Source organism: Microtus ochrogaster, chromosome 15, assembly GCF_000317375.1.
Source record: "Microtus ochrogaster isolate Prairie Vole_2 chromosome 15, MicOch1.0, whole genome shotgun sequence".
Classification (NCBI taxonomy): domain Eukaryota; kingdom Metazoa; phylum Chordata; class Mammalia; order Rodentia; family Cricetidae; genus Microtus; species Microtus ochrogaster.
In genome coordinates, this window is record NC_022017.1 from 45,491,294 (window position 1) to 45,512,438 (window position 21,145).

Below are 21,145 nucleotides of genomic sequence, written 5' to 3' on the forward strand. Positions count from 1 at the left end.
CCCCTTTACACTGTCTGAATACATCCTGGGAGCCTTCCAGAGAGGGAGTTTTATTATCCCTTTTCAGAGATGAGGATGCTGAAGCACGGGGAAGATAAGACTGCGTTGTTCAAGATCAGTCACAGTGGAAAGAAACAAGCTGAACTGCAGGCTAGAAGTGGCAGATGTGATTTATACTTGGGGTACAGGGGGCTGATGAGAGGACTTGTGGTTAGAGGTACCCTTGCCAAACCTGCTGACCTGAGTTCAACCCCCAGGACCTATGGACTGACGGGAAAGTACAGAAAACACAGATTAGTCTTTTGAAGTTTGTATGAGCTCCTTGGCATACACAAAGACAGACACACAGACCACACAAACAGAGAGAGAGAGAGAGAGAGAGAGAGAGAGAGAGAGAGAGAGAGAGAGAATAATTTAATTCAACTTGTTCTTTACAATTTTTAAAGAGATTTATGTTATTGTGCTTGTCAAAGGTGAATAGTATCAGGGTGGTTTCCACGGATGGTAAGGCAAGAAAAGTAAACCTGGGCTTTGATTGTTTCTTAGTCATTTGACATACAGTTCTGAGGTTTCTCTAAAATTAACTCTTGTGTGTTTTTGTCTGGTCATTCCGTAATAACTGATGATAGATTCAACTAGAAACAAGTACATTGATGTGTCTTCACTACATCAATAACATTGGGGTGCCCAAGACTACTAAAGAGCCATAGAGTCAGGCTATGACTTGGCAGAAAGGCGATGTGTTAATGGGACTGAAGAGTCTTACACTTTAACCATTGTTAGCGTTCAAAAACTCTCATCTTTCCTTCCTAAAGAATAAATAAGTGGGGGAAGTAGACAAGGAAGCCTGTGAATTACACCCACTCTTCTCTCCTCCGAAAATGGGATAATGAAGTAAAAACTGTTTTTCCAAGAGCCTGCTGTTATTTTTCATTATGACTTAGTGATAATGACATCTGCCTTTCAAAAGGTTCCTTAAGGTGGGGGAGAATTTCTGTTCCCTGATTGCACCCTTTAAAGGCCAGGTGTCCTAGGTGGCAAGGACATAGGCTGTAACAAGGGCAACTTGTTAACCAAATAGGCAGTGTTATTCAAACGGCCCTTTGGAGTTAATAAACATATAAAATAGCTTTCCCTGTCAGGTAGAGAGGAGTCTAATTTAATGATCCATGAGCATGGCAGGTGAGAGCAGTCCTTCATCCATGTCCGCAAGCTGGGCATGGACAGCTCACACCTGGTAAAGGGAAAAGGGAGTTGAAGCCGTGGATAGATGAAGGCTGTCCATGGCAGAGCCTCTGGATTACTGGCTTCTAAGCCCTCAACCCATGCTCTAGAGGAATGGAAGACTTGACATGTGCCTGGAAGGGCCTGAGAGAGCAGGGCAGGTAGGACCTCCCCTATTCCTCAACCAGAATCTGCTAAATGAAATGTGCACATACACACACGCACACACACACACACACACACACACACACACGCACATGCACACACACACACATACACACGCACATGCACACACAGACACATGCACACATACACAAAAAGTGATATGGGCTGGGTATGGTAGCTCTCTGGTATGGTATATGTTTGTCATGTGTGAAGATTGAGTTCAATTTTGAGAATGAAACCTAGAGAATCGTCCCCCGCCCCTTTTCTGTTCTTCCTCCACCCTCAACAAATTGAACCATCTCTACTTCCGTTCATGAGGGTGACGCCTTTTTCCATAAACCAGCTGATCCACATGACAATCTTTTCTAGAAATATAGACTCAACGAAAAACAGTTTTTCCATAAAATTAATGGCCCTAGAGGCGATTGTGTATGTTTGTGCCTTATATTTCTCAGCAGATTAGTGCTAATCATTTGACAGTTGAGAAAATTTAACAGTCTGAGAACCGTAACTGCCCGACAGATGTATTTCTTGTTGTCTCCATGTTATTTATTTTTAAATTTTCTTATATGGGAATATTTAAATTTTATATAAAATAAAAAATAATAAGCCTTCAAGCACCGATGCCCTAGTTTCAACAGTTCTTGATATTTTGCTGGCCTTGTTTACTTACCGTATGTTCCTTTTTGATGTGTGGAGGCAGCACTGGGGAGAAGCCTAAATAAAGTATGATTCAGACTTCCTATCTATCATTCTACTCCAGACACTATTTATATAACTTGAATTAGTTGCTGAGTCAGGTAGGCAGCATGAGCCTTGCTTCCAGTGACGTCACCCTAGTCCCTTGAACCTGTGATTGTACCACTTTACCCTTAGGTCGGAAAGGGGACTGTGTAAGTGTGGTTTGAGTTTGGAATCTTAAGATTTTGGAGGCTGTACTGGATTGTCTGCGCATCTTTGTGCAGAGTGCGGGTTTGGGGGGGCGCATGTCAGAATTGAGAGAAGAATATATGCTGATAAAGAGCCAAGGGAGAAAAAGATAGCAACATGCTGGCTCGGGGCCAAGCAATGAAAATGCCTCTGAAAAGTGTGAAAGTTAAGGAAACTCCCCTGAAGCTTGCAGATGAGACCAGCCCTGCCTATACCTTCCCTTTAGGGTTTCTGACTTTCATATCCAGAAAATAGGGCCAGGCCTTTAATCCCAGCAATAAGGAAGCAGAGGCAAGTAGATCTCTGTGAGTTCGAGGCCAGCCTGGTCTACAGGGTGAGTTCCAAGACAGCCAGGGCTACACAGAGATACCCTGTCTCAACAAACAAACAAAAACAAAGCAAATAACAAAAGACAGAAAATGGGAAAATAGTACACAAATTTCTAAAAACAATGTAAATTCACATGCAAGTGTCCATCCATATCCCTGCCTTCTCTCGAAATATTGAAAGGCTGAGCCAAGTGGAGTGGCACAAGCCCGTGACCCAGCCCTTGGCAGGCCAAAGCAGGAGAATCCAGAGTTCAGAGGTCTTCTTACACCTGGTTCTCAGTCATTGTCCTGCCTTGTGACTCCTTGCCTATGAAAGTCTGTGGTTAGCACAGTCACAGACATCCTGCAGAAATCAGTATTTTGTATCCGATATTTCCTCTGTCGTGAGCTCTATTGGCTTCCTATTGGTACAACTATATAGAAAACCTTTGCAGTACTAAATATCCCGCCTTCGCTCCCTCGCCTACTCTGCCCGAGTGTCCTATGCGGCTGAACTTGTCACGAGTGTTTTCTGTAAAAAAGCTACACTAGCTTCCAGAGGATCTGCAAACAATGGAAGTGGGGTAAGCACCCCCAGCGAAGAGAATGGCGCGCTACAGCAACCACACAACAATCGCAAAGCAAACTCAGGATGCTTCACCTCCTTCAGAGAAGAAGCCACGATGAGCATATTATTCTTTCGATTTTTTTTTTTTTCAGTGAGGAGTAAACATTAAGCAACTACTTTTTTCTCTCTTTGTGTTATAAATAGAGACATCCCTTAAGGCTGGTGAGTCATTCACACCTTAGTCTTGAATGACTTTAATCAGACGGGAGGCTTAGGAATAAAGAGCTTTAATTACCAAGAAAGGAATTTAGGAAGTTGAGCCAAACTGCTGTCTGCTCAGGGTGTAACCCCGTGTGCCAAGAAATGAGAAAGAAAGACAGACTAACAGGAAGGCTCCAGGGGAGGCGTGGCATGCGGCTCTGCTGCTGTGAGCTGGATTCTGTGTACTCCAGCCTGCAGGAGACCATCCTTCCGGGTTCCCATCTGCCTTCTGTCCACAGTCTTCACGATATTCCCACATCACTCCTCATTTTCTTCTTGTGGGAGGCAGTTTATGGTCTGGAAACAGCGCAAGTTTTAGCTACAAGAGTGCACATCAGTGGCTTTCTAATGATAAGCTTTTAACCTTGGCCACAAAATGAGTTTTCAAAAGCATGATTTCTTCTGCTGCCAAGTGGGTATAGTAATCAATGCCTCAAAGGGTTGGTAAAATACCATAGTGCTTGCATTTGCTTGCTAAGGTTTACCGGACACAGAACCACAAACTGGATGGCTTCACAGCAGAAACTTGTCTCTCGGTTTTAGAAAGTTGAAATCCAAGGCGAAAGTGCTGACTAAAGTGTTTTTTCTAAGAGTTGTAGGACAGATGATGTCTTGTGTTCCTTCACTAGTTGCTGGTCACCACGAGATTGCTGGCGATCTTCCGTTTGAAGATGCACCATCCTTCTTAAGTCCCAGTGTTCACACAGCCTCATTTCTTTGTGTGTGTCTGTGTGCACAGTTCCTCAGTATGCATAGTATTTTGGATTAGAGATTGTCACATCGATGGGATCTAGAATCATACCGGAAACAAATCTCTGGGGATGTCTGTAAGGGATTTTCTAGATTGAGTTCATTGAGTTGGAGAAACCCACACAGAGCGTGAATGGGCTGAGGTCTAGGACAGAATATAAACACGGAAGAGAGTTGAGTTCCAGTTCCTTCACTGCTCTCTGATTCCTGACTGAGGATGTAACATGACTCATGGCTGCTTTATGCTCCTGCTGCCATGACTTCCTCATTGTGATGGACTGTGCCTCCTCTAACTGCAAGCTGAGAAACCATTCCTTCCCGAATTTGATTCTTGCCAAATATTTTGTAACAGCATTGTAACTAATAAAGAATCCAACTTATCCTAACTTGATGAAGTAGTCTATCTATACAGGCCCTGTCTTCAACTAAGGTCATAGTTGGGAAATACGATTTAACCCATTGCTGTGCTAGTCATGGCTATTAAGTCCCCCCACCTCCTACCCTTCTTTGATAAAGAGAATTCTCGTTCTGTTGCAAACCCTTAAGCCTCCAGCTTTACACGACTCAAGCCAACGAATGTACTAAGTTCTCTCTAAGGCTTCCTCTCTCAGCTGCCCTTCTAACTTACTACTGTTTTTAGAAGATGTGAAGATGTAATAGATTGCAAGAAATCCCCCACCTTAGTTCAGTAATAGTGTAAAACTCCGGCAGAGCACAGTTTTAAAATTTATCTTTGGACTTTCCCGGGACAAGAACAAGCAGAGTCAATGAGCAAACAAGATTCAAAGGGAGTATTTATGTGTTTGAAAGAGTGAGCCGTTGTTAAGTTTCAGAAGGAAAGTCTCTTCCTACACACCACAGGTCTTCATTGCAAGCAGCCGATGTCTAAGTGTATCCCAAGGAAGTGGCCACATCCTGCGGAAAAGCCCAGGATGGTCTTGGGCATTCACAGTGGGTGACAAACACATATTTGACTTTAAACAGGATGACTGCTGAGGTGGTTTTTTTAAGGTTGGTCCCAAGTAAGGAGGGACAAAGCTTGCCATGATAGGCAGGTAGAGATGTAGAAAGCTGGATCTGGGAGATGGAGAGGATTTGAGGGCCATGGAGGCTTCTCTGGAAGGACCAAGCTTCTAGTGGTGAAATCAGTGAGGTTGAGTGTACACAAATATCCAAAGTGTGGACAGCAAAATGGATACACAGCAGAAGCCATTTTGGAGTCCTAGAAAACCACCAGGACTTCTCTCAGAATGCCTATATAGAGGTTTGGAATAAGATTTAGGATAATATGATGATCTGTCCATTCTCTTTGTTGTTTTTGACCTAGATCCATATGAAGGATACATTTATCAACAACCCTGAACAAGGAGCCAAATTTCGATAGATGTTTATCAGCAGGTCCAACATTTTAACAAGCATTTTCTGTATGAAATTCAGCTTGAGAACAAGATAATTGTCAAAAAAAAAATCTCACCATGTCTTAAAGCTTGCTGTTTTGTGTCAGGCCTCATTCATAGCTTTCCTAGGGTGCATGCATACGATGGGACATAGATTTGTCAGGGCTCCTTGTGAAATTTGGCCTAAATGGTAGTATGTCTTGCTCATCGGCTATGCACTCCGGGATACTAATCTGCAAAGGGAGGCAATGGCCAAGCTAGGATCAGTCGAGCACGCGCACTCTGGCTTTGCCATTGCAGAGGCTTGATGGAAGGGTGGTGACCACTGTTGTGGGATGTTTGCACTGCTGACATGAGGCTAGACCCTCAGGGATCTGAAGGGGGCAGAGCTAGCCTCCAGAGCCCCGCAGCAGCATCGCAGCGGTTTAAGATTTGGCTCACGTGGCCAGAGAACGCTGCAAATGCATGGCTGCAAATGCTTTGTACACTCAGGTCCAGTCCAAGAAAACCTCTGAACAGATAGAGTGTTTAAAAATGTGCTTAGAGGCTAAAGAGAAAAAAAATAAAATGGGTATAGACAGTCAGAGAAAAAAACCACTAGCTTAAAAATAATAAAATAAAGTCTTTAAAGAAAGTAATATAAAAAGAGTAAACCACAGAAGGATGGGAAATACACAGGATGTCTTGATTCTGTATGGTGCTTTGTTGACTTTGAATTTTTTAAATGATAATGTACAAAAGCAATAGCTGCTGAGAGACATTGGATTATGGAAACTGCTAAATTACACCAACCTTTATACTTTAAGAAAGTCTTAACTTCAAAATGGAAGTCAGAGAATATGATGCATTGCGGGGAGAGGTTATAAGCCTTTGTTTCCACAGGAAAGGTATGGATCTCTTCAAAATTAGTTAAAATCAGATTTAATCCAGAGGAGAGCTCCTGAGGATCTTGACTGCAAATGAAAGGAAAAAGCCAAGAAAGCTGACAAGAGAGGTGATGTATAAGCTTGACATGGTAACAACTCTGAGACTGGATGAGACATGGCAAACCTTGTTGGCTACACAGTTCTCATAACTTATTATTACATGACATCTTTTCAGATGGCATGGAAAGAGGTTGATTATACAGTGCAAATGGACGTATAAAGTTGACAGATGACTTTACCTGCCAAAACATAGGACAAAAAAAAATTCTTCTTTAGGTGACTTATACACACTGCACATTTTGTACTTGTGTTAATATAGATATATATGCTACCTTCAAAAATTTATGTGTTTTCAGAAAAAAAAAGACCAGACACCAATGGAGACAAGTAGCCCAGGTGATGCAGCCTCTCAGAATGCCTCTGTTACAGTTTCCTCAAAATTCCACATCTAAGACAACTTCAAAGCTCCTAACTGAGATGGTCCAGCCAAACTCAGATGGACCTGAATTTACAAAGCACTTCCAGCCATGCATAGACTATCCAGCCAAGACTTCACAGAAAAGTTTGTCAGATATTCTAGGCCTGCAGGTTGAATATAGATGCCTTAATGTTACAAAGGAACCTTGAGTGACTGTCTAGGCAGACAAATGTCTGTCATTTTTATAGTTTCAGAAGTCAGTTGCTCGGCATTTCTTGTTGACTCAGGTGATTGGTATATCCTTCTCTGGTCTCCGTTGAGATTGAAGACTAGATGGTTATAGTTTACAGTTTTCCTTGTTACAAATTCAGAAAAGAACCTCACAAAAGAGGGGTAAAATATACATGGTTGAGAGACATGAAAACTTAGGTTGTTTATCTAGGAGAATGCTTTGAGGTCGGAAAAAAAATTGTTTTGGGTTGATAATATATGTTAGGATAAAAAGTAATTAGGTACAAAACTTTGGACTCACTAAGATAGGAAAGATAATGTAATATTTTCTTTAAATTTGTCAAAGACAGACCAGACATTGTGAATGTATTTATTGTTTGGTAATTGCCCTTTTTGTATATAACTTTACTGTGTTAAAGTTGAAACCTTTCCTTTTTTATTTAGACAAAAAGGAGGAAATGTGGGATATTTGTACACTGTGTGGAGATATATTACTGTGGTTAGTTTAATAAAGAGCTAAATGGCCAATAGCTAGGCAGGATGTATAGGCAGGACTTCCAGGTAGAGAGAAAGGAAAGAGGATATAAATCTAAGCATGCATCACACACCAACAGGACATGGAGGGAGTCAGATATACAGAATGAAAGAAAGGTAAAAAGCCATGTGGCAACATGTAAATTAATATAATTTAAGTTATAAGATCTAGTGGGATAAGCCTAAACTATAGGCCAAGCTCCCATAATAAATACATCTGTATATTATTATTTGGGAGCTGGCTAGTGAGACAGAAACTAAGACTCATTACGGATCACAGACTAGGGCTACAGGTGAGTGTAACTATGCCTGTTGCTAAAGGAGATTTGAATATTCTTCCTAGGTTGGAATAATCAGATTGCTGCTACCTCTGTACCTGAAGGGAAGTTAATTACACTAAGGTAGACAAACGTGCAGAAAGAACGGGGATATCCTTTCTCCCCGTATATAAGAAGCGCTCAGTAAGGCTGTCATTCTATTTTTAAGCGGCAGGAAAAGGCAGCTAGTGAACAACCCTCAGTCTCAGGCAAACTTATAACAAGTCCGTCCCAGGCAAACAGGTCTGCGGTATCAGGTCTATTTCACTGTTTATCCGGAACTCACAGATAGATATGGAATAAGACAAATAGGATTTTTTTTTTTTATTTCATGAGAGGACAAGTTGAAATCCAGTGGAATGTGCTGTGTCATTAGTGGCATGCAGATGAGCGAGCTGTGGGGAGGGCAAGTTCACTGGTTGGCAGGGCCCTGTATAGCGACTCCGCTGAGGATCCCACCTCCTCTTCTTGTAATGCTACTCAATGAGAGGAGATTTAAAACCAAGTTACACGTCTCTCTCAAAGGCTATGTGCTCTGCCCTGAGGCTGGCTTCATTATGAAATCCCAGAAGGCACAACATTACTTTTAATAGAGTCACCAAAGGTCTCTGTGAGTGTACATTAGCGTCTGACCTTCACACACTTGGTCAATAAGATGGTTCATAAGAAATCAACTGTTGGCCAGTGTGCTGAGGGAAGAAAGGCCGCTGAATGCAGTGGGTTCCAGCCTCTTTCTTATGATGGATTCCCTGTCTCTGCTCTTCCCTAGGCTGTCTGGGAACAGCGTGCCATGGGTCCCAGAGATGATCTTATGACCTTGTTTAAATGGTAAAACCTGCGTCTTTATTCAGCACCCTCCTCTCAGCAATCTTGAGAGATGCTGTGTTTCTTTAAAATGTTTTATTATAATATTTAATAAATTACATTAGCAAGGCTTCTTCGTGGTTTATTATAAACTAACGAAACAAAAGTACTTCAAATTCCATTCTTGATGGATAATCCTTCTGTGTGTATGTCTTATGAAAATAAAAAGTTTATTGTAATGTATTACCCTTTTGGAGGCTGCTTTTTCCAAACAACAGTACCTAATTCTTTTCCTCCCTCAAGAAATGACTGTACTATGGATTACTTTACATTTTCTAGATCTTACGTAAATTGAATTATACACCATTTATAGTTTAGATATGGCTCATTTTACTCTGCAAAATTATTTGAATTCATCTATGTTATGGTGTACATGAATAGTTCATTCTTTGATTTTGTTTTACCTCTTTTTTCCCATTATATACATATATAGCACATGATTATATATTCACCTATTGACAGACATTTGGTTCTGGGGAATATAGATATTTAAAACAAGATTATGAAGAATGTCTCTATGTGCTTGTGTGGCATGTTAGTGACTTTTCTTATTGTTGGATCAAAACAGCCAAAAAAAGCAACCAAAGGATTGGTTGCGTGTTGGCTCACAATCCATTGTGTTGGGGAAGGCATGGCAACCGGAGCTTAGAGCATCTGGTCACAGTGTGCCCACAGGCAGGAAGGAGAGAGAGATGAATACTGGTGGGCAATCCACTTCATATGTCTTTTTCATTCCGTCTTGAGCTACAGCCCACGGAATGGTGCTGTCCCCATTCCAACGGGGTCTTCCTTCCTCAGTTAAACTTCCCTGGAAAGGCTATGATAGACATGCTCAGAGGTATATCTTCTAAATGCTTCCAAATTTATCACCAAGTCCCAGTGAAAATTAACCCCAGCCCCTAGTTGTACATTTCCTATACTTGGTCATGCACTGACTATGGTTCTGGTGTGAAAAGGAGCCACATGTATGTGCCTCCCACTCTGTGCGGATTTCGACTCTGGCACTTAATATGACAATGAAGCCAGGCATCATCTCAGCCTATCATCTCAGCTCTTCAGATGCTGGGGCAGGAGGACCCAGCCTAGGTGAGAACCTGTCTCAAGAAAAAAAGAATATATTGTAAATTATATAATATGATATATATGATTAGAAAGAAAGGGACAGAGAGACAAGGTCATTGAGCAGGTGAAGATGTTCTTCTCTAAGCCCAACAATCTAAATTTCATCTCCCCAACCCACATGGCAGAAGGAGAGAACTAACTCCTGCAAACTGTCCTCTAACCTCTACAAGCTTGCTAAATAGCATATGGGTATAATAAATAAATACTTTAAAAGAATGCATGGGGGAATGAGCTGTAATATGAATTTAGCTCATGCAAGGTTCCTTTGAGTTCTTAGTAGATCTTGATTGGTTTACGAGATGACTGTTTGCACTGAGAAACTTACCACTATCAAAGACAATCTTTGAGGGAAAAAAGAAGAAAGAAAATCTTTTACCTAAGCTGGGGCAGTGCTTCTATGACATAAACATCATCTGGACATCCCAATAAATACACATCTGGTAGAGGGGGCGCTGGGATTCTACATTCTCCACAAGCTTAATCCAGGTCCTCAAACTCACATTTGACAGAGAGCACTTCCATGGACAGAAGAACATTTAGGGAGTTCAGGGAAATCAACACTGGGCCAAAAGGAATAGTGATCTCATCAAGTCTCAGCAATGGAAGGGATGCAAAAATGCATTTGGTCCAATTATCCAATTGGTGCTTTCTGTCCTGTTCCTGGTCGGTCATACTGGTCCTTGAGTTAAGTAAGTGTTCTTCACTGAGTGTCACTAATAGTCAATGGGAGAAGAGAGATTTTGAAGTGATGCCTAAACCAGAGGAGCAATCCAAGAGCAACACTTAAGAGACTATGGGTCTCACACCCAAATGAGTAAGACACATGCAGGATCCTTTTCAGGCCTTTGGATGTTTATCCAAAAGCTTTCATAATCAATGTGCTGTACCAGAGAGTAAGATGAGTGTGCATGTGCGGATCCCCCCCAAGCCTTTGCTTCCCACTGTGACATAGAGATTCAGCTCTGATTGACAGGTGAGACCTGATGGCAGATGGCAACAGCTGTGTGCCTCCTTAGCTGCACAGATAGCACATGCCAGGGCCCTAGGACCAGATATTTTCAGTGAACAGGAATCACTAGGATGTGCTATAGTTATTTCCTTCCATCTCAACTGTTGAAGATTGAACCAAAAGACACGTGTTTTGCTTGGTTCTCTGATTGAAGGGTGGCTGACGTCTCTTCTCCCACTCATCCTCGTCCTCCAGCTGTTGCACAGTTCTCTGCTTTCTATTTCAGGTGCCAGGAGAGAGTGAGAAACAGTGGAAACCGGCCCTCGTTGTTCTGACTGAGAAAGATCTTTTAATCTACGACAGCATGCCGCGAAGGAAGGAAGCCTGGTTCAACCCGGTGCATTCATATCCACTTCTTGCTACCAGGTAGCCTTGACCATGGGTTTGGGTGATGTGTTGCGAGTTTGATAGTGTCTTAATCAATTAGAATCATTGATTCTAATTGGAGAAAGCAAAACACATTCTAGTGTTGCCTAATGGTATGGCCAGGGCTGGAATTGCCTTAAGAATATTGGTATCTATTTAGCCAGGTAAGTTACTGTTATTAAACAAAGCAGTGTAGAGACAGTAGACTACCATCTGTCCTTAAGGCACCAAATTATTTGTGTGACGTCCCAGACTGAAATTTTTCCTGGATACCCATCCTATCCCCTAGGAAATAAACTAGATGTATGTCTTTCCAGTCCTGGGGTCCAAATGTACTCATCAAGCAAGAGTCTTTACTTGACAACACAGCAAAGAGCCCGTGCCAATGCCGGTTTTATTTGTTCGAGTTTCCCTCAAGTTCCTTGTTGTGTGTGTAATGTTGCCGTGGAAGTAGCAGGAGCTCATCCTGTTCTTAGGCATCTTTGCTGTATACTAGCTACCCACATGCTTTACAGCTTTTCTTAGCCTGACTTACCAGTCTGTGATTGACACACAAGAAGCTGTGTATGTAAGGTATGCAACTGGGGGAATGCAGAGGGATACTCACATTCTTAAAACCATCATTGCAATCGGTACCATAGTGCATATTTACCACCTCGAAAGAAACCCCTGACCTCTTTATTTTGCATGAGGGAAACTTTGTGCTCTTTGGCCAACACCTACCAGTTTCTTCCTCTCTTCAGTTCTTGGTAATAATCATGAAATTCTATGAATTTGACATTTTAGAGTCTCCACGTAAGTTGAATCATAGAGTATCTGTCCCTATTCTGACTTATTCTACTTAGCTGAATTTTTTAAAAGAAGAATTAACATTCAGTTATGTGTATACACACACACATGCAAACACACGCACACACACCCCATATCACATCACATCACTGTAGCACGAAGAATAAAAACCCAGAGACAGACATTGGAGTTCAACCTGATAATCAGAAAAGCAAAAGCAGCCAAACCGGCTACTAGAGAGCTCTTACCTCTTTGAAATCTTCAGACTGAAAGAGTACAAGTCCCTGTCTCATCCCGCCTTATATTCCTCTCTAGTGCTGGATTAGAGGCATGCATCAACACCGCCCGGCCTCTGTGGCTAACTAGTGTGGCTGCTGAAATTAAAGGTGTGTGCCACCACTGCCTGGCCGGTATGGCTGACTAGGGTGACTGCTTTGTACTGACCTTCAGGCAAGCTTTATTTATTAAGATACAAATGAAATATCACTACACATGACATTACATTTTCCTTATAGAGGGGCATTTGGAGACCTTATATTTGTTGAATTCAAGTACATAATTAAGCTAGTGGTACCTGAAAGCAAATGATACTGACACAATAGTATGCATACTTATGGAAGACAATGGAAAAATAGATCCACCCATTTGATCTTTGACAAGGATACCAATAAGAGAAGACATATGGGGAAAGAAAGATCACTTTAATAAATGTTTCTGGGAAAAAATGGATATCCATATGCAAAAGATTGAAATTGGTCCCTTATCTCAAACCACATAGAAAAATCAACTCAAAATAGATTAGGAGCATATTTAAAAGTAAAATCTAAAATCAAGAAACCCCTAGAAGAAAACCTTTTTGACATGGACTTAGCTATAGTTTTTGGATATGACACAAAAAGCACAAACAACAAAAAGCAAAAATAGATAAACAGGGTTATAATAAACTAAAGAGCTTCTGAATGGCAAAGGAAATGACAAAATAAAAAGGCAGCCTACAGGATGTGGGGAAAGATTTGAAAACTACATATCTGACAAAAGGGTGATAGTCAGAATTTAGAACATACAAGGAGGTCCTACATCTCAACAACATCTCACACACACACACACACACACACACACACACACCTTGATTAGAAAATGGGCTATAGACCCAAAGAGACGTTTCTCAGAAGTACACAAATAAACAACATGTTTGTATAAAAACAGCTCAACATCACTAATCCTTGGAGAAATGCAAATCACAGATACACATTCCCTCACATCTTTTAGATGGCTATTATTAAAAAGTATGAAAATCTTAAAAATGTTATTTTTAATGTGGGGCATAAGGAGCCTTTGCTTATTATTTCTGGGCTTGCCGAGTGAGGCAGTCACTATGAAAAAGTGTGGAGAATTCTCTAGAAGTTAAAGCTACCATTGGATAGCTATCATCTTTGGGGGGTCTCAATGCTGGCTGCATAAGCAGGCACAGCAGCTCCAAGGTCAGGGCCATTGCCAAGGCAACAGACAGATTATAGATGCTGCTTAAAGTCAGCATCTTCAGAGAGAGAGGTGGAGGCTCCGAAACTGAGTGTGGTGTATGAGAAGCTTCCAGGGCAGGGATGCCGAGAAGATGTGGTGCACGTTCACAGGTGACACGGATGCCAGGCCTGGATTGTGAACAAACCACACAAAGAAATCTAAAGCCATAAACCTTTATCTGGTGTGAGAATGGAAATGGAAAAATCCTTCACATATATAAATGTAATTGGTTAGAATAGACACAATATTAAAATATTGGCGTCTACCACTAACCTTAAAGAAGATCCAGTGGCAGGATGTGCTTCCTCAGCTCACCGACATCCTCCCAGCTAACACAGGCTAACCACTGAGGTGCAAAATGGAATTCATTCTATATGTATACAAGGCCCACCCATATGTGGGGATAGAGTCAGGGCTATGGGTATCACTCTGAACTCCATCTGGCAGTTGGGAAGTTCCGAATGCTAAGGTGATTCAGCCACTCATTCTCACTCCGTGCTCCTGAGTGGTAGTCTGGAAATGTAAGAGCCGAGAATTTCCATCTTAGCCTCTCTCCTTCCAGAACAGTGCCTTTCTCCAGGCTAACCAACCCTCCTGTCTCGCAGAGCCCTCATTTGGTAAATGCACTCGGTGGGTTGTCTTTTCTCTAAAGCCCATGGGGCAATGTGCTTTGGAGAAATAGGTTTTTAATAGACTTTCGCCTTGGCTACCAGCCGCTGTGGGTCATTTACCCTGTTCAGCTTCTCTCTGGAAACTCCATGTGAAGACTTTCATAAACCAAACGATGAAAACAAAGGCCATTCCCTTCCCGGTTGACTCGGGAGATGGTGTCTCTATGCAAATCCATGCAGGACTTTCAAATGAACCATGGAAGTCAGGGTTCCCTCCAGCTGTAACTGGGGCTGTTCTCTAATTGCACACAAAACAGACTCTTAGAGGTAAAGGGGGACTCGGAGGTCAGGGGGGAGTTGGGCTGAGGCTTTCAAGTTCTCAGGAGAATCATTTCTGTGAGTGGTGGGGAAACGGGGTCCTTCCTGGTAGACACTACCCCAGCTTGAAAATGCAGACTGCTTGGCTAACTTCTTATCCATCAAGTAGATCTTCACTTACCTCCTGCATCAGATGCTTCTTTTTTCTTGTGACCAAATATCAGATAAGAATGGTTTATTCTAGCTTACAGTTTGAGATCATACAGTCCATCTTGCGGGTAGGCATGATAACGGGAACATGTGACAACTGGTCACGACGTATCCTGAATTAGGAACTGTCAGGACAACTTAATCCTGCACTTCCTGTCGCTCGATCTCGTCTCCTAAGGAGAGAAAGCAGTGCCGTGGGCCCCAGCGCGAAGGGAACATGTGATTGTGGGTGGTATGTAGCCAGTTTCTGTTGGTGTTGGCGATCTTTCTCAGTGCTCCGGGCACTGTTGTCTACCCTCTCATCACACCGGCATTCCTTCCAGGCCACAGATTCTAGAAGTTTACAACATGGCTCCAAATGCCAGCTTCGTCCTTCTAAGCAAATGCCTTCTCTTTTTGCCTTACATCATTTGTCTGTTAATATGAGAAGCTCTGTCTACACCCACCTGATTGGCTGCGGTGCTTGTTACAGCAATGCGAATTTCTTAAAGTAGGATTGACACGTAGTAAGTGCTCAAACACGATTTTTAACCCTTTCTTTACTTGGTGTCCACAAGTATATTGCTACCTTTTTTTTTTAATTGTATTTATTAAGAATTTCTAGGTCAGGGAACCCTGATATTGCTACCTTTTTAAAAACACTGCAAACTTGTGACCAACTAAGCTTTGCAGGTAGCCGGTCACCATAGCACCACCCAAGACATCTTTTAAAAGCTAATTATCAAAGGTGTAAAAATTAAGCAAACACAAAGTAAAAAATATTCTTTATCTTCTTATATGCAGAGTTTAGATTTGATCATTTGGGAAGAAAACAGGAGCATTCAGGGTGGGGGAGAGACTGGGATAGAGGAGCAGCGTGAGTGTTCTCGAGCATGCGCACACAAGGGCTCAGAGGAGCCCGCTGTCTTGAATGCTAACTGAAAATAAATGAACGATGAAAACGAAAAGTGTCTTTCAAAATACTTTCATGAACCAGTTATATTTGCTGGCAAAGAGGTAAATGGTTTGACAGACCTGGGCTTAGACTCAGGGTGTCATAGTCAAGCCCTGTTTAAAGTCTGTGTGATTGTGAGCTGGTTACTTCTCTCTGATCTCACTTCCTTGTCTGACAAAAAGAAAGGTGGTTAATAATGTCTAGCACGGTAGGAAAGTTGCAATATAGTTAATATAGTAGTCAGTCAATACAACACACAAGTTGGGGGTTTGTTATGGGAAATATATTTTGGATTTTTGTGACATTTGTGTATTGATAATGTGATATGTAGGGGAGGTAGCCCTAACACAGACAGGTTATATGTACATCTTACCCACAAAGCCTCAACGGAAAGATAGATAGATAGATAGATAGATAGATAGATAGATAGATAGATAGATAGATAGATGATAGATACATAGATAGATACATAGATAGATACATAGATAGATACATAGATGAGAGAGAGAGAGAGAGAGAGAGAGAGAGAGAGAGAGAGAGAGAGAGAGGAGAGAGGCAGATAGATATGAAAACTTGATTGCTTTTAATAGTAGTGATACCAGAAGGGTCCACAGCATGTTCTTGATATCTATCGCCATGCAGAGTTTACAATCAGCCACCCCTCCTACTGACAAGCTTCTGTGGCTTCTCTGGGCTTGGGGAATTTACAAGGTGTCTCTAATTTACAACAACACACTCAGGACTTTTGTGATCATGCTGTAATTTTAGTTATTCTCGCCTCTCTACTTTTTATGACTCCCTGAGAAAGTATATTTTGCTTAGCTAAAGTTTGTTTGAGATTGATGAATATCTTTTAAAGGTCCACTAATCCACAGGCACTAGAAGGATTTTTATGATTGTTGTTGTAATTGGTAAATCACGTGAGTCTACAGAGAGTGAGGATTAAGGTCACAGTTTTTCTGGTGTTCTAGGGAAGATTTAATGAAGACATTTTGCTCACCCAGTCCCAGTGGCTTGATGGAAGCCACTTCGGAAACACAAAGTTTGCAAAGAGAGTGACGCCGCTATGAGCTCTGCTTGCTGACCTGTGGGCCTGACAGAAGGGTGTAGGGCAGGCAGAGGAGGAAATGATGAGCTCACACTTCTGTTTTCATGCCACCTGGGAGCCAGGAACACGGAACATTGCTGCCTTGCATGCTGGGTAGGTGTTGCTGCCTTAGGAGTGAACCTGGTTTCCACTGCTAAAAGTAGTTGTAGCCTCCGGCTAACCATCAAAAGTTTAGAAACTCTTGCCCCTGGGAATGTGACCAATTGCATTTGTTAAACGGTAAATTAGAAGTAGATTATGGTGTTCATGCTTAGCCTGGAAGGCATGATCACTCTTCAGGAATGCTGCTATTCCATGGGCCTGCCCTAGGGTGGCATGGAAGGATTAAAGGCTCTAGGCTGTAGCTTGTATCCAGTCAAATTGTCAAGTGTGAGGTGTGCTTTCTCCCACCACCACTCCATCTGGAGTTAGCACTCTCTTTGGTGTCTGGTTCCTGCCCTCCTGTCTACTAAACTATGAGTTCTTCAGGACAGACTGGAAACTCACTATTTAGCTAAGTTTAGTCTCCAACCTGTGAACCCAGCCTTGAAAGTGCTAGCTGAATTCGGCATTAGACAAAAGGAGTTGCATGAATCTGGGGGCCTTGCTTACATGTTCTTGGGGGAAATATCATCGTACCTCAACATCCAAGTTTCTTCATCTGTGTTATAAAATGGTGGTATCTTCTGCTTCCCACGCTTATTGCTAAGACTAATGGAGATTATATATGTAAATATAAAGCATAAGAATGAGACATGCCAATGAGCACGCAGTAAACAACCCTTGCAATTGTGAGGATCTGAAAATATCACTCAAATGAAAGTGTGAATGGCTGATAAGTAGCTTGACCCACATCATCCTAAAGGAAACATTTGATTGTGTTGGAGACACCTGGTGTCTTAATATCATTAAGATATGAAGACCAGGATTAAGAATAATTGTTGGCTGGTCTGTAGAGAGCAGGAAGTACTGGGAAAAAGTAGAAGATTCATATCACAAGGCTAGCTAGCTCTAAATGCCACATGCCATAATACTACAGGTAGGTAGCCAATGGAGGACTTCCTCTGGAGTCATGCATGGTCAGAAACCAAAACTATGAAGATATGGCAAAGTAGCAGAATTTTTGAAAAAAGAAATTGTGGGAGAGAGAAAGCCAGACATTGTAAGAACTGTTGGTCAGGTGATCATACGTGGTTCAGTTCCAGGAGAACAGATTTCAGTTTGATTGGCATTGACTTACATGGAGATGTTCTCGAAGAACTCTTTGGTATGTGGGTTCTGTGCACTGGGGCACATGTTGAACTCATTGAAACATAGATGGTACAAGGCCATATGAAGAGATGAACAGAAATTATGCAGAATGTCTTAAAAAGCACAGTTCTAACAGTGTTAGATGATCAAATGACAGCTCCCTTTAGAGGACAGCCTCCTAAGGCTTTGACCTATTTTTTTTTTTTTTTGATTTTTTGAGACAGGGTTTCTCCATAGTTTTGGGTTCCTGTCCTGGAACTAGCTCTTGTAGACCAGGCTGGCCTCGAACTCACAGCGATCCACCTGCTTCTGCTTCCTGAGTGCTGGGATTAAAGGTGTGCGCCACCACCACCTGGCCTTTGACCTATTTTGAAATGAGATGATCCATTAGGTCACAAGCCTTGTTTCGCTGTGGTGAGCAGCATACTATGAAGAAAAGAAACCCGCGGATGACCTGAAGTCACTTTGCTTTTGCATTTTAGTTTCCTGTTCTCTCTCTAGCTGGTGGAATTTGGACCCTCCCCATTCTAGGAGGATAGAAAGAGTATGGACCCTGTAGGCTTACAGAACTGGCTTATAGAACAATTTCTGAACTGTAAATATGGGATCCTAGGCATCTAGTTGACCACACATAGACTCCTTATGTGGTGAATTCGGAAATACCAGGTTCAAGGAGGTGCTGTAGAAGCAAAGGCATTGGTGCAAGCTTTCATTAGTGAGCCTTGCTTTCTCTCTCTTCATACTGCCTCTGAGAGCTGGCTGTGAAAGGTCACGGGCAAATGAGAAAACGCGTGGAGGGCACCCTCTCATCTCCACTCAGCTAATACTGGGAAATCGTCACCAATGGGCTCTGAGCTGTCACCCCGTTCATGCTCCTGGGTTAGGTGCATCTCTGTGGCTAGTCACAATCTCTCATTACCGCAAACTCTCTAGAAGAGAGAGAGTCTTGAGTGACTGTCCCCACTATATTCTGACGAATGAAATTTAGATAATGAAAATGTAGCAATGAATCAATCATCTCTTCCTGGGAGTGGGGAGGTCCTGGGTCATCCCTCTCCACCCCCAATTTGACCCTTGTCAATGATTGTGTCCTTGCTCTGTTTCTGAGATGTCTATGAACTGATGGGCCCCATTGGGGTGAGCAATGGATCAAAGTTCTTAGGGTCAACAGAAATTTTAAAAGATCTAACCAGTGGCTTTTTCTTTCTTTCATTTCCTTCTCCCTCTTTCCCCCTCCTCCCTCTATCTTTCTTCCACCCTCTTCCCTTCCCCTTCCTATTTCCCCTTTTCCTCCCCCCTCTCTCCTTGGTTTGCCTGGTAGCATCTGTTGGGAGATGCTAATTACAGCAATTAAGTAAAATGAGTATGTAATATTGCTTAGCAACCCAGTTACCTAATATGTAATTTCCCTAATTTGGCTGAATCTGTGTGCTGCAACTGTTGTTGCCTTAATTAAGGATATTAATAATAATATTTGTACATGGAACATTTTATGCAACATTCTCTAACACCTATCTGGAATTAAATTAGTATATAACTATCCCTTATGAGACAGGTTTTTTTTTTTGATTGCTTGTTTATTTGTTTTTCTCAAAAAGAAGTCAGGCTAGGAGCCATGTCTGAGGACTCTGAAATAAATATGTAGCCTAGTATGTCTCTCATTGGCTGAGAGAGACACACTTGCCATGATCTCCTACAAGAACAGTCTCCTAAAGCAAGCTCCCCTAAATCTGGAATAAAAAGTTGGGTCTTACCATGCATCTAGTCTAAGCTTCATGTAAGCTACACTTTGGGCATGAGAAGTAGTGTGTATGTGTGTGTGGGGGGGGTGTGCACGCATGTGCACACGCACATGTGCATACAGGTGCACATGAATATGTGAGTATCTATTTGTGAAAGATGAAAGTGGACATCCAGTGTCTCCTTAATTGCATGCACTTTATTTTGTGAGTCAGGATCTCTGACTGAGCCCAACTCTAGGAGCGTACCTACGGTGACTAGCCACCAAGGCCCAGGGATTCTCCTGTCTCCTCCTCTCCAGTCGTGGGACCATAGACATGCCAAGCAACACTTAACTTTTACAGGGGTCCTGGGAACACCATCTCAGATCCTCCTGCTTACACAGCAATCATTTTACTGATGGATGACCAATTAATTGCACTAGTACCAGGTTATATGATGTAATTTGAAGGTGTTTTTAAAGTTTCACCTAGGAACCCATTGTGTGTGTGTGTGTGTGTGTATGCGCACACACACACAAACACATGCATGTATGTGATCCATGTCAATAAGTGGAGTATCTTAAATGAGTCTCACTTTCCTGAAAAAATAACGAACTTTTCCTTTGCCATCCAAAGCAGGAACTTTAATTCTCTAAGCCAGCAAGTTACTACTAAAAAACATCAGTGGCTAAAGATAGACTTAAAGGAAAAAACAGAAGTAGCTATCAGGCATCCTCAGGAACTCATTCATCCTCATTCACTCTAGGCCCACGTTCACTATTAAGTGAGCACAAAGCCAAGTTCTTAGTTGGCCATTTGCCATTTCTGGCTTGAGTGTAAAGGGGCTGAGGATAGGGGAGGTTTGTGTACAGATGCTGTTGTTAGCCACAACTCTTTATGTGGGTGTCCTCTTGGTCACCAGGCTCTTCTTTCAGTCGCTTAGTAATATTTCCTGAGGTCTTCTCTTGCCCAGGAATTGTACTAGGTGCTAAGGATACAGCAGGGAGTAACCACACAAACACTCCTACCCTGCTCTGACTTACGTTGTAACGATAATGATGGTGTTCCGGTTAGGATTAACTGTTACTGTGATGAAACACTCTGACTGAAGAAATTTGGGGAGGAAAGGGTTTATTAACCATGCACTTCCACATCACTGTGCATCATGTTAGGAAGTCAGGACAGGAACCTGAATAAAGGAGATGATGCAGAGCTATGAAGGGATGCTTCCTGGCTTGCTCAGTCTGCTTTCTTAAAGAACCCAGGACCACCAGCCCAGGGATGGCACCACCCAGAATGGAATGGGACCTCCC

The 21,145-nt window shown here is 42.2% G+C and overlaps 1 protein-coding gene across 1 annotated transcript in view; it reads left to right on the forward strand.

Annotated features, from left to right (window-relative positions):
* Nucleotides 1–21,145, forward strand: part of Sntb1 (syntrophin beta 1) — a 213,664-nt gene that overhangs the window by 184,571 nt on the left and 7,948 nt on the right. The window contains exon 4 of the mRNA XM_005354602.3: nt 11,251–11,390. Within this exon, the coding sequence (XP_005354659.1) occupies nt 11,251–11,390 (140 nt within the window). The remainder of the gene's footprint in view (nt 1–11,250; nt 11,391–21,145) is intronic.